This window comes from Garra rufa, chromosome 11, assembly GCF_049309525.1.
Source record: "Garra rufa chromosome 11, GarRuf1.0, whole genome shotgun sequence".
Taxonomy (NCBI): domain Eukaryota; kingdom Metazoa; phylum Chordata; class Actinopteri; order Cypriniformes; family Cyprinidae; genus Garra; species Garra rufa.
The window spans coordinates 31,024,063-31,038,923 of NC_133371.1; the positions used below are offsets into that span (position 1 = coordinate 31,024,063).

At 42.8% G+C, this 14,861-nt stretch overlaps 1 protein-coding gene across 1 annotated transcript in view; it reads right to left on the reverse strand.

The window, feature by feature from the left end:
- Positions 1–3,066: 3,066 nt before the first annotated feature.
- The window catches only part of LOC141345312 (nuclear pore complex protein Nup93-like), a 39,996-nt gene continuing 28,201 nt past the window's right edge, over positions 3,067–14,861 (reverse strand). The window contains exon 4 of the mRNA XM_073850179.1: positions 3,067–3,267. Coding sequence (XP_073706280.1) covers positions 3,067–3,267 — 201 coding nt within the window. The remainder of the gene's footprint in view (positions 3,268–14,861) is intronic.

Here is a 14,861-nt window from a genome sequence, read left to right on the forward strand (position 1 = left end):
ATAAATCAGCATATTAGAATAATTTCTGAAGGATTATGTGATACTGAATACTGGAAAAATGATGCTGAAAAATTCAGCCTTGATCACAGAAATAAATTTGATTTTTTATGTATTTTAAAATAGAAGAACGTTATTTTACATCGTAATAATATTTCACAATATGATTTTTTTTCTGCATTTTTTATCAAATAAACGCAGCCTTGATGAGCATTCGAAATTTATTTAAAATACATTAAAAATCATACTGATCCCAAACTTTTGACCGGCAGTGTAGGTGTATGTTCTAGTTATGTTTGATGTTTGCACAGTTTCCAGGCTTAAAAGTATTTACTTCACACACAGGACTATTAACAAGCAACCAATACTATAATATTTTGTAGCCAAAGCTGCGTTTATTTGATAAATCTGTGTTATTTTTCCCAAATGTTCTGTTTTAATTTTTCTGCACCATTTGTTTTTCCGTTTAAATTTTTCTAGACTTTGAATTAATGGTTAAATTAAAAAACATTAATCAAAAAGCACGTCTAATTAATTGAAATCATGAAATGTACACAATTTAACAGCAGTTTATTAAAAATGTAAGAAAAATTGCATTTTAAAGGCCCTATGAAGTTTAATGGTTTTATTAAATTTTAATAATCAAAAGCTTCTCAAATTAATTGATTTCATTAATAATAATTTTGTAACATAAAAATAATAATAATTTATTATTAACATATTATATTATTTAATATTATTTAAACATTTTAATTTCAGGAATACTGTTTATATTTTTCTGGTAAATAAATGTTGGTAAATATTTTTTTCTGTTAAATATTCCTTAAAAATTATGCTTCAGTAATAATTGTATTAGTAGTAGTAGTAGTGGTTATTATTATATTAAAAAATATATATTTTAATCTATTTTAACATATTTTAAAATATAATTTATTCAAGTGATGTCACAAATGAATTCAGCAGTCATTACTCCGTTTTTTTTTTTTTTTAGAAATTATTCTAATATGCCAATATTTTTCACATTTGTAGATCCTTGGCATCAGAAAGTTCGAAAACCCATGTTGCAGGCTGTTTAACTTTTCACTTCACTTTATGTTCACTTCAAAAAAAAAAAAATGCCAGCTTTACTTTGATCTCATATTTTGCTTGCTTTATTTTTTAAATAAATTGTTTTCCAAATCATTTTTTTCTTTCCAGTGAAATTAATTCTAGCAAATTCTGTATAATGTCTGTACTAAAATTATTAAAAACAAATAAATAAATTGGCAAATTACTAATTACTAGCCTTTAAACGCTTGTAAATATTATTCTTTTAATTTCTTAGCAAACTGTAAGTGAACTGTGTCCAGTGCTAATGAGATTTTCTGTGAAGTTACACAATATATCATGGCATGATTTTTTTTCCCACATTGCCCAGTCAGGGTGAGTGGGACACAGTTACATTTGCATTGCAGAATATTATTGTCAGGTTCCGTGGCAGCTTGACTGCCATGGCAACAAACAGCAGGACCTATTGGCAACTGAGCAAAACATTATTTAATTTTAGGTGAAAATAAGCGGTTTAAAAATGTCAGATCACATCTTATCGCCGTTCATGTAGGAATCATAGCAACCGGTGCTTATTTTAAACACTTTACCTATCTTTTAATCTTCTATACTGGTATACAAATGATTCATTTCAGATGGGAATGAATGTACAGTGATGCGGCCCCTTTTATTGACTGTTTGGTTGAGGCAGATTGTGATGGTGGTTATGCAGCACACTCTCAACTAATGACTTCTAATGGAAGTTGTCTTGGGAAGTGTTTAGGAGCCAATTTTTCCGCATTAGTGCAGGTTGTGACGATGTGAAAGAAACGTGTGCGGGTTTGAAGGAAGGAGAAATGCAAGGGAAGGGGTCGCGGGGGGCCTCGGGGCTCACCTGCTCACGACACCTCATTTATCAACAGAGGCCCTCAAACAGATGGTGCCATTCCAGATCCGCACAAGTATGTTGACATGATACGCCGTCAAAGGGAGAGAGCGAATTGAGCGTACCTGAACTGAACTTTTGAATTGAACTGAATTGAATTAAATGCGACAGATGGATGGTGTGATTAAAGCCGGGGAAAAAAGGCAGAGATGAAAATTTACATAGAAGGAGCAAACACCACAATGAAATGGAAGACCTATTCAGTGTTCAAGAGAGGGCAAGAAGGGAAAGTTGGCAGGAAAGAAGGACACACTCTCGCCGAGTCTCCTCTGTCATCTACAAAGCAGTTAAATAAATCATTCTCTCATTCCCTATTCTCTCATCCCTCTCTCCTCTCTTTGCCTCCTTTAATCTCTCAGCACTGCTGCTGCTGTGCTCTCAAAAGCTCCAAATACAGACACTCCGCACCAGGAAGTGCTCTCAGCTCACACTCATAAGAGCTTTATTGGCTTTGTTTTATGTATATATGTGTGAGGCTGTCTATGTATGTAAGACAGTGAGAGACATGAAGCGATTTAGTTTTTTATGCAATTTTACACAACATGGAGGCCAAAAAGTATGTGTAAACCTGCTTCTGATTAAACGGACTGTTCACCCCAAAAATAAAATTCTGTCATTCATTAATGACCCTCATGACGTTTCAAACCCGTAAGACCTTCATTCATCTTTGGAACACAAATTAAGATATTTGTGATGAAATCCGACAGCTTTCTGACCCTGCGTATACAGCAATGCAACTGACACATTCAAGGCCCAGAAAGGTAGTAAGGACATCAATAAAATAGTCCATTTGACATCAGTTGTTCTCCGTAATTTTACGATGCTACAAGAATACTATTTGTGCGCATCTCTTGGACATATTTTAAAGATTATATGCTGCGAACTTTACATTTTTCACATATGTTTTAAAATCCAGTGTTTATAGTTCATCACAGTTGTAAACATGACGGCTTTCTTCTTTTGTGAGGGAGTTTGGTGACACAATGTTTTTGTTTCCAGGCGGAACTGTTATGTGGAGAAACGAGACTGTGGGAAGGCGAGCGGATCCATATGCGAGCTTTATTAGAAAACTTAGACAAGATCAAACACAGGCAGGGTCAACCATTGGCAAACAGGTATAGTACGGGCAAGACATGAGAGGAATCCAGGGACGGGTGAGGGTCGATCAGCGGCAAACGTAATCCAAATGGGCAAGGCAAAAGGGGAATAGACAGTCCAGAGATCGATCGAGGGGCGAACAGAGTCCAAAACGGCAAGACGAAGAGTAATCCAGGGCAGGCTGCAGGCTGCAGACTAGACTAGACAAGAAAACCAAGCAAGGAATCCAAAACACAAAAGACTAGACTAAGAAACAAGACTAGGAACAAGATTAACTAAACAAGGGAGTGGCTCCGTAAAGTAGCTGTCGCTTGGAGAGTGATAAACGCTATGACAATACTCGGCCCAGAATGATTGTGATGACCTCGTATTTATACGGTTGGTGATTGGTTACAGGTGAAAGTGCAATTGAAAATGGGAAGTGTAGTCCAGGGTGAAGTGTGAAAGTCAATGTAATGAGCGGGCAACCTCTGGCGGTGAGCGAACGGAAGAACTCGGGCAGAGTTCGTAACAGGAACATTACAGAACTCCTGGAAATCCTGTATAATCTAACCAAACCGATGACGACTTTGAAACTCCTAAAATGTTTCCAGCTAAGTGTGCCGTATGCTTCAGACGTTCAGTCAATGGTCCGTGGACGTGACGTTTGAGGCTGAGACTAATTCTGACGTAGAACGTAGAACATGAGAGTTAGTAATTGAGTCATTCCACGAACCCGGTACGATTTGGACACATTTTTAGATTTTTTACCAAAATGTATTGCTTCTCTGAACATTAATGACATATTTAACTTCCAGAAAAACTTATTTTCCCACCTCAGGCATCAAATCCCTACTATTATTGGTCATTATTTTAAGATATGAATGAATGAATGAATGATGCATTTATATAGCGCTTTCATTGTGTATTGCCGTACACCCAAAGCGCTTTACAATCATATGGGGGATCTCTCCTCAACCATCACCAGTGTGCAGCATCCACTTGGATGATGCGTCGGCAGCCACAGTACAACGGCGCCGGTGCGCTCACCACACACCAGCTACAGGTGGAGAGAGGAGAGAGTTATGGAGCCAATTCAATGAATGAATGGGGATTATTAGGAGGCCATGATTGACTAGGGCCAGTGGAGGGAATTTGGCCAGGACACCGGGGTTACACCCCTACTCTTTACGAGAAGTGCCATGGGATTTTTAATGACCACAGAGAGTCAGGACCTCGGTTTAACGTCTCATCCGAAGGACGGTGCCTTTTTACAGTATAGTGTCCCCGTCACTATACTGGGGCATTAGGACCCACACAGACCACAAGGTGAGCACCCCCTGCTGGCCTCACTAACACCTCTTCCAGCAGCAACCTAGTTTTCCCAGGAGGTCTCCCATCCAGGTACTGACCAGGCTCAGCCCTGCTTAGCTTCAGTGAGCAACCAGTCTTGGGCTGCAGGGTGATATGGCTGTGGCCAATATATGGCCATATATTGATGTTTATCTGCTTACCCCCAGGGCATCCAAGATGTAGGTGACTTTGTTTCCTCAGAAAAACACAAACAAAGATTTTTAACGAAAACCGGTACAGTCTGCCAGCCAAATAATGGACATGGATGGGCACCAAACCTTTAAAAGTAAACAAAAACATGCACAGACAAATCCAAATTACACCCTGCGACTCGTGACGATACATTGATGTCCTAAGACACGAAACGATCGTTTTTTGCGAGAAACTGAACAGTATTTATATAATTTTTTACCTTTGATACACAGCCACGTCCATCTATCATGAGAACGAGCTTTCCATCCGGCTCGTTACACGTGTACACGCTCTGGCTTAGAATACGCAAACGCCGTAAGGGGAAATCAGTGAAAAGTCCCGGATGAGTTTGCGCAAACGTAATATTTTAGCTTCGGTTTGAACAATCAGGATAAGCGCAAATAATTACCATTTTGAATAGCCGCTATACCCACAATCTCTGTGCTCTATGTAAACAATGAGTGTTGTATTCATGCGACAGATCCCTTCCAGCGTTTGCGTATTCTACGCCAGAGCGCGTACACGTGTAACGAGCCGGATGATGAGCTCGTGCTCATGACAGATGGACGTGGCTGTGTATCAAAGGTAATTGAACAAATACTGTTCAGTTTCTCACAAAAACCGATCGTTTCGTGTCTTAGGACATCAATGTATCGTCACGAGTCGCAGGGTGTAATTTGGATTTGTCTGTGAATGTTTTTGTTTACTTTTAAAGGTTTGGTGCCCATCCACTCAGATTATTTAGCTGGCAGACTGCACCGGTTTTCTTTAAAAAACTCCGTTTGTGTTCTGCTGAGGAAACAAAGTCACCTACATCTTGGATGCCCTGGGGGTAAGCAGATACACATCAAATTTTCATTTTTGGGTGAACTATCCCTTTAATACTGAGATGTGAAAATCTAGGCAGAATACACGTGCGCACACACAGCTTTAACATGGACATTACTACATTCAACATATGCATGTGATATAAGACTCTTGATCAAATATAATAATGTATTTAAATTACTGTATAACTTTATCTCACAACCCTGTTATGATCAAATAAGTAACAGGGTTGAGTGTGACGGTGTGATTTTTTTGCTCTAAATGGCCACTGCTCTAAATCTAGAGAATAACAGGAGAGCACATGGCATTCATGATATTAGGAAATCATGTATATTGTTAAAATATCAAGATCATTTTCACAAGTATTTAACAAGGTTGAGTCGTTAAGCTTGACAACCACAATATCACAACATTAATAAGTTATAGTTATAAAAGAAGGTGGTAACTTGCCTGTGTCTGCTCACAATGTTGTTTAGAAGACTTCTATCATGTCACTTCCTGTTAATGATGTCACATACCTGTAAGTATCAGTTCATTATTTTTATAGGGGGAGAATGTTTTGTGTAATGGGGTTGAGGGGGTTACTGAGGTACTTTTTAACTTTTAAACCTTGTTAAATTTTTAACTTTTAAATCTTATTAAAGGAGACATTTCAATGAATACAAAAAGCTTTAAAAAATAGATTTTGGTGACCCGATAGAAAAAAAAAAAAATTAAAAAGGTCTCGAGGGACTCGAATCGTACTGGTTTCACGGAATGACTAAATTAATGACAGAATTTTCATTTTTGGGTGAACTATCCTTTTAACAGGTTTTTAGCCATTTGCTATTAGTAGAATATTTTCCTGTTCCAGCATGACCGCCAGTGCCCCTGTGCACAAAATAAGGTGCAAAAATAAATGGTTTACAGAGTGTGGTGTGAAAGAACTTGACTCGTCCGCACAAATCGTGACCTGAACCTCACTGTACACCTTTGGAATAATTGGAAAGGTAATTGCAGTGCAGGTGACACAGCTATTTATTGATTGATTAGTTTTGTTTTTTTTCCATTAAATTAATCATGGATGTTATGGTACATTTATTTGTTTAATGATAATTTATAGATCTGTTATGATTAATTATGAATTAAAGAATCAGTGACTCATTTTTATATCTTTTATGCATTTTTAACCTCATTTAAAGTTTTTTTTTACTTTTTGGTAAATATACATTTTTTACTTAGTACAGACTTTGTTGTGTGGAGTTTGTGCAGTGAAAAATCTCTAAACCTTCTGCACCTGGTGGGTGGTTCATTTTAAAGATTCAATTAAAATAAAATAAATATTAAATTAAAATTCATTTGAAAAAAAAAACCATCAATAACAGGTTGGTATTTTGAAAAGGCATGTTATTCATCTTTCTGTAAACAATTTATCTATAAAGTATGTTTCTTGACCTTGTAATTTTTCATGAACGCTTTAATAAAAAAATGTTATAACATATTCTGTACTTCCCCAATAATTTAGTCAACTTACAGGTATAGTTCACCCAAAATAAAATAAAAAAAATCTGCCATTAATTACTCACTTGTTTACAAGTAGAGAAATGCACACCAATGCATCATGCACTCTTAAAAATAAAGGTACTTCATGATGCCATAGAAGAACATTGTAAGTCTAAATGGTTCCATAAAGAACCTTTAACATCTGAAGAACCTTTTTTTCTTTGTGGTGAAAGAAGTTTCTTCAGATTATAAAAAGGTAAGAAAGAGATGGTTGATTAAAGGTGCCATAGAATGCATTTATACAATATTTTAAATTGTCCTCTGATATCTACATAGAAGGTATATGGCATAGGAAAGGGCAAAAATTCTCCAGAAACGGTTTTACAGGTCCATTTACAACCCTAGGATTTGTCCCTAGAATGAAATGCTCTGTTATTGCCTTATTTGGAAGCTTCATGAATATTAATGAGCTCTGCTCTGATTGGCTGTTTCACAGCTCATCTCTATAGCTGGCACATGGATAAAAATATATATTTAATTAGGAGCTCTAGCCGCTTTTAATATGTGGTTTGTTGAATCTGCAGTTTTGAATCGCCGACATTTTACTCTCTCATTACTGTGATCGCATGCTCTCTGTGTAAAGTTATAATGCAGAGGGAGTGCTTACTTAACACACAAGTTCAGCTGCTTGACAGTGATACTCGGGATCTGTACATCATTCGCCATCATCAGCACAGTCATCTCTCTGTTTATGTGGTAAGTGAAATCTTTTGTACTGCAATGTAACAGGCTAGCGCTAGCATTAAGCTAACCGTGTCCCTTCAGTGGCTTGCCTTATTTTACTGGTGTACTGACTTTACCAATGCAAATGTTGGGGGTGTAACTATTAACGATCCCGACTATTGCGTAATAGTCAGTGTTATGCTGGAATTGACCTATTTTTCGGTGGTCTTTTGCAAACACTAGATTTATATAAGGAGGAAACGATGGTGTTTGAGACTCATGGTATGTCATGTCCATGTACTGAACTGTTATTATTCAACTATGCCAAGGTAAACACAGTTTTCCATTCTATGGCACCTTTAAAGAACTTTTGACTGAATGGTTCTTTGTGAAACCAAAAATGGTTCTTCTATGGCATCGCCGTGAAGAACCTTTTAAAGCACCTTTATTTTTAAGAGTGTGGTACTCATTAAAAGGTATTTTCAAAGCTTCATAAAATTAAGGTTAAAACCTTTCTGGGCCTTGAACGTTTCAGTTGTGTTGCTGTCTATGGAGGGTCAGAAAGCTCTCGGATTTCATCAAAAATACCTTAAATTGTCACTCCTGAAGATAAACAAAGCTCTTACGGGTTTGAAACAACATGAGGGTGAGTAATTATGTCACGGATTGGTCAGGTTCTGCACCCACAATCACTCCCAGATCACCATCACCTGAGTATTGATCAATGAACACCTGCACGTAATCATCACCAGCACATAAAAGCCACTCTCCACACACCACTCATTGTCCGGGCTCGTTCCAGAGAAAGCGGACTTCCAGTGTCTCTTAGCGAGTATCACTATCGAGATTACTTACCACATTGTACTTACCTTATCTCTGTCTCGTTCCAGTCTTCCAAGCGCCAGTCCTCTGTGTCTTCTCAGTATCCAGTCATTAGCGGTGTGTGGCCGTAAGCTGACTTCCGCGTCAGCGGAGGGTGGCGGATCCACGAACTCTCTGTGCCCCTCTGGCTTTCGTTCTTGGAATCCTCCAGTCTCGCCACCTAAAACGGAAAGGACCTGTTACTCTCTTCACGTTACCATCCAGCTCTGAATTCATCACTTCAAGTCTTGCTCACCTTCACGAACTCACTATCCACCTCCGGCACTGCTGCTTGTATAAATAAAACACCATTCGTATACACTTACCTTGTTGTCCCGTCTGCTTCATAACAGGAAGCCCGGACCATAACAGTAAGCAGTATGAGTGCTCAGGATCCATTCCAGGAACTGGTGGATACTCTGCGGAAGGTTTTGTTGTCATCTCCATCTGTCACCCCTTCCGCACCGCCGGCACCCGTACCTCCATGCACTTCTTCGGAACCACCATCCAGTCCCATGGCCCGACCAGCGCCCTATGCTGGCGGGGCGGAGGAGTGCAATGGATTTCTACTGCAATGTTCTCTTGTCTTTACTATGCAACCAGCGCTCTATCCTACAGACCAGTCTAAAATAGCGTTTATCACCTCTCTTCTCACAGGACCAGCTTTGAAGTGGGCCGAATCGATGTGGCAGCAAAGCGGGCCGGCCACTCGTTCCATCCAGGCATTCATCAATCACTTCAAAGAAGTGTTCAACCGTACAGACGGGGAAGTATCAGCGGGTGAGCAGCTCTATCACTTATCACAAGGATCGATGTCCACTCATGAGTATGCCTTACGGTTTCGAACCCTAGCCGCTGCCAGTGGATGGAACGAGCGGTCGTTGCTGACCACCTATCGTCTCGGGCTCGAACCCCGTCTTCGCCTCCAACTAGCTGCGTTGGATGACGCTATGGGTCTGGAGCGTTTCATACAGCAATCCATCAGATGTTCTGACCGCATGCAATCATATCAGACTCTCTCCGATGTCTCTCCTAATGCACTCCTCCGCCCAGTGGAGACCGCCAGCCCTCCAGAACCAGAGCCAATGATACTTGAATCTGGTAGACTATCAGCCGCTGAGCGACAGAGAAGGCTGACCCGGGGTCTGTGTCTCTATTGTGGAGCCAGTGGGCATGTTCGGATGAAATGCCCCCTTCGTCCTGTTCCTACCGCGGTGAGTGTTATCCAATCCGAAGTTGAAAAGATGTATCCTCTGTCTACATGTGTTCAGTTAACCACCTCCACATCTTCTGTCATAGCCCACGCTCTCATCGACTCCGGGTCAGCGGGAAACTTCATCTCGGGGAACCTCTGTCGCCAGTTACAGCTCCGAACCGAAGCTTCGTCGAGCGTCTACCAGATTCAGCCCATAACACGTTCCATCACAGCACGACCCCGCATCCATCGTAAATGCCAATCCATCCACCTTCAGATTGGAGCTCTTCACCAAGAAGACATCCAACTTCTGGTTCTGGAGGGGGCCACCATGGACATCATCTTGGGGCGCCCGTGGCTGGTGAAGCACAATCCCATCATCTCTTGGGGCAATGGAGAGGTAATCCGGTGGGGTCATGACTGTTTTCCAGAGTGCTTTCCAGAAGCTCCACGTCCTATACCAAGACCCATTCCTGTCTGCGCCACATCCATCGAGAGCCCTTTGGAGCAACGATCCACCGAGGTTCCGGATATCTACTCCTCTTTCCAGGACGTCTTCTGCCCCAAGAGAGCTTCCCAGCTACCTCCCCATCGGCCATGGGACTGCGCCATAGACCTGATTCCTGATGCTCCTTTGCCCAGAGGAAGGATCTACCCGTTGTCACTTCCGGAGACAAAGGCCATGGAGGAGTATATTCACGAGGCTCTCCAGCAAGGATACATTCGTCCCTCCACTTCTCCCGCTGCATCCAGCTTCTTTTTCGTGGCGAAAAAGGATGGAGGGCTGCGGCCGTGTATAGACTACCGCATCCTGAATCAAGCCACAGTCAAGTTCAAATATCCCCTTCCTCTCGTCCCAGCGGCCCTCGAACAACTCCGGTCAGCCACCATCTTCACGAAATTGGACCTCCGCAGCGCTTACAATCTGGTGAGAATACGGAAGGGGGATGAGTGGAAGACGGCCTTCGTGACCCCTACAGGCCACTATGAGTATTGCGTCATGCCCTATGGCCTGGTCAACGCCCCTTCCGTATTTCAAAACTTCATGCATGAAGTCCTCCGGGAGTTTCTCCATCGGTCAGTGATTGTCTACATTGACGATATCCTCATCTACTCCCGGAGTGAGACTGAACACATCCACCACGTTGCGGAGGTCCTCCAGAAACTCAGGGAACACCAACTCTTCTTGAAAGCAGAAAAATGTTCATTCCACCTTCCATCCGTTCAATTCCTGGGATACATCATCGACCGTGAGGGTATTCGTATGGACGAGAGGAAGGTGTCATCTGTCACGTCCTGGCCAAAACCCTCTTCTGTCAAAGAACTCCAGAGATTCCTCGGTTTTGCTAATTTCTACCGCCGTTTCATTCAAGGTTATAGTATCATTACAACTCCATTAACCAACCTACTCAAAGGAAAACCGACTAAACTTACCTGGAACCCCGAAGCCGCCGCAGCCTTCCAATCCCTCAAGGACGCCTTCACCCAGACTCCTATTCTGCGCCATCCGGATCCCGACCTCCCTTTCGTGGTGGAGGTGGATGCATCAACCTCGGGAGTCGGAGCGGTTCTCTCCCAACATCACGGAACTCCAAGTTTACTCCATCCATGTGCCTACTTCTCCCGGAAGTTCAGCCCGGCGGAGAAGAACTATGACATCGGCAACCGGGAACTTCTCGCCATCAAGCTCGCCCTGGAGGAGTGGCGACACTGGTTGGAGGGAGCTAATCACCCTTTCCTGGTACTCACAGATCATAAAAACCTCCAATACCTCCGTGATGCAAAAAGGCTGTGCCCACGTCAGGCCAGGTGGGCACTGTTCTTTTCAAGGTTCCACTTCTCCATCTCCTATCGTCCCGGTCCAAAAAATATAAGAGCAGATGCCCTGTCTAGAATCCACGACTCCACTGATTCCACTGAGCCTCCCAGCAATATCCTCCCACAAGATATCTTCATCAACCCCATCGAATGGTCTGCTCCTCCTAGTGTCGCTACTCCTGCACCTCGTCCTCCGCCGGGCTGCCCTCCCGATCGACGTTACATTCCTAGGACACAACGGGTAGATCTCATTCGCTCCATCCACACTTCCCTGGGCACTGGACATCCCGGGACCAGCAACACCCTCTCGCTGCTATCCGAGCGCTTCTGGTGGCCTGGGATGGCAAGGGATGTGCAGCGGTTCATCCAGGGGTGCAAGGAGTGTGCCATGTCCAAAAGTCCCAGGCATTTGCCCGCAGGTAAACTCCATCCCTTGCCGATCCCGAACCGCCCCTGGTCACACCTGGGAGTGGATTTTATGACGGACTTGCCAGCATCGGATGAAAACACCTGCATCTTTGTTATAGTGGATCGATTCTCCAAGTTCTGCAAGTTGCTGCCCCTGAAAGGACTACCCACTGCCTTTGAAGCAGCCCAACTCCTGTTCAATCACGTCTTCCGTCAGTATGGAATACCTGAGGATATTGTATCGGACCGCGGTCCTCAGTTTATCTCCCGTCTATGGAAATCCTTCTTCCGTCTCCTAGGTGTGACCGTCAGCCTCTCCTCTGGCTATCATCCGCAGTCCAATGGCCAGACGGAGAGGAAAATCCAGGAAGTGGGGCGGTTCCTCCGGACCTTCTGCCACAACCACCAGAACTCCTGGAACCAGTTCCTGGGCTGGGCAGAGTATGCCCAAAATTCACTGCGGCAACCATCCACCGGCCTCACACCATTCCAGTGCGTCCTCGGATTCCAACCACCGCTATTTCCCTGGAATGGTGAACCATCTGAGGTCCCCGCAGTGGATCACTGGTTCCGGGAGAGCGAGAGGGTCTGGGACGAAGCACATCACCACCTACAGAGGGCAGTACGCAGACAGAAAGCCTTCGCGGATCGGAGGAGGGCCCCAGCTCCAGAATTCAGGCCAGGCGATCAAGTGTGGCTTTCCACTCGAGATATCCGTCTGCGACTGCCCTCCAAGAAATTAAGTCCCAGGTTTGTTGGTCCCTTCAACATCCTGGAACAGGTCAACCCCGTCACCTACAGGCTTCAACTCCCACCTGAATATCGCATTCACCCCACCTTCCATGTCTCACTACTGAAACCATTTCATCCACCTCTCACTCTCTCCACAGAACCTGACCACGAAGAAGAACCTCCTCCCCCCCTCATGCTGGAAGATGGAGCCGTCTACTCCGTCCGGGAGATTCTCCGGTCTCGTCGTCGTGGTGGTCTACTCGAGTACCTGGTTGACTGGGAGGGTTATGGACCAGAGGAGAGGTCATGGGTCCCAAGAGACGATATTCTAGATCCCACGCTCACTGAGGAGTTCCACGCTAGTCATCCTGAGTTCCCTGCACCCCGAGGACGAGGTAGACCACCACGGCGCAAGAGACTTCGGCCCTCAGGAGCGGGCCCTGGGGAGGGGGGTAGTGTCACGGATTGGTCAGGTTCTGCACCCACAATCACTCCCAGATCACCATCACCTGAGTATTGATCAATGAACACCTGCACGTAATCATCACCAGCACATAAAAGCCACTCTCCACACACCACTCATTGTCCGGGCTCGTTCCAGAGAAAGCGGACTTCCAGTGTCTCTTAGCGAGTATCACTATCGAGATTACTTACCACATTGTACTTACCTTATCTCTGTCTCGTTCCAGTCTTCCAAGCGCCAGTCCTCTGTGTCTTCTCAGTATCCAGTCATTAGCGGTGTGTGGCCGTAAGCTGACTTCCGCGTCAGCGGAGGGTGGCGGATCCACGAACTCTCTGTGCCCCTCTGGCTTTCGTTCTTGGAATCCTCCAGTCTCGCCACCTAAAACGGAAAGGACCTGTTACTCTCTTCACGTTACCATCCAGCTCTGAATTCATCACTTCAAGTCTTGCTCACCTTCACGAACTCACTATCCACCTCCGGCACTGCTGCTTGTATAAATAAAACACCATTCGTATACACTTACCTTGTTGTCCCGTCTGCTTCATAACAAATTAATGACAGAATTTTCATTTTTGGGTGACTAGCCCTTTAAATCCTGCATCCTTTTTACATCAAAAAACATAATTTGGCTATTTTCGATTCTGTTTTCACCCATTCTTTGAATCACGCTGTTTGTTGGCTTGCCACATTCAACAGTTTTGCATATTAAAGTAATAAATGGACGCTGCTGTGATGTACATTCATATCAAATGATCTGTAACCAACAAAGCAATAGTGACACATGGTAAAAACGTTAGTCACACTTGTGTGTTGTGACATTACTGTCAGCTCCAATCTAGTCAGCATTGTATCTCTTTTAGTTTCAGTCTCTCTGAAAAGTCTTTTGAAATGTCTTGTTTAAAAACGGCCAAAGTAAAATTAAGAGAACAAATGAACAGTGACGGTCTAGAATGTAGTTACTCCTACTATATGCGTGAATCGGTGGGCGAACTGAAGAAGTAATGATGGAGAAGTAGGCATCGAAAGACCATCTTTCATCACACTATGACGTCAGATTGAAATAAATATGAGTCATTTTGGCAGCTTGGTTTCATTAAAAGCTGTTTTTGGACAAGGAAGTTTTGAGTTCTGAAACTCTTATGGACTTTTTAGTCCGCAAATCATTTTCATAGACTTACCTTATTGAAAACAGGTTTTGAACACAGATATTTTTGTTATGTACTCCCTCAAAATTCATTACGTTTTACCCCAAAAAAATCACATTTAAAAGAAAGGCCCTTTAGCCATGTTCTTAAATCTATTGGAAACCTTCCCAGACGAGTGGAAAACTAGCTTCAAAGACAAGACCAACTTTATTATTTTTATGTTTGTTTTTTTTTTTTAAATGAAATGCCCACCAAGCATATACATAAAGCTGTGTTGTTCAGGTGTCCACACATTTTCGGCCTTTCGGTGTCTTTCTTCTAGTCTAGTGGCTTGCATGCAAAATAAAAAAGGTGACAGAAAAGTCCAGAACCTGATCACTCACAGTAATTGCGCATTCCAAACACGGTGACAACTCATCTGTCTCATCTGTAAGCACAAATCATTTATACTCTGCTGGAGGAAAAACAAAACTTAATCAGTGGGATACCTCATTATATAGCTGAATGAATGTGATCGCTCGCTACACACAGGGTTTCCTTAAAAAGCCAGACAGCGTCTCTTTCTCACGGTCCAAACGAAAAATTATCATCGATACAGACTTTTCTCTGACTTTG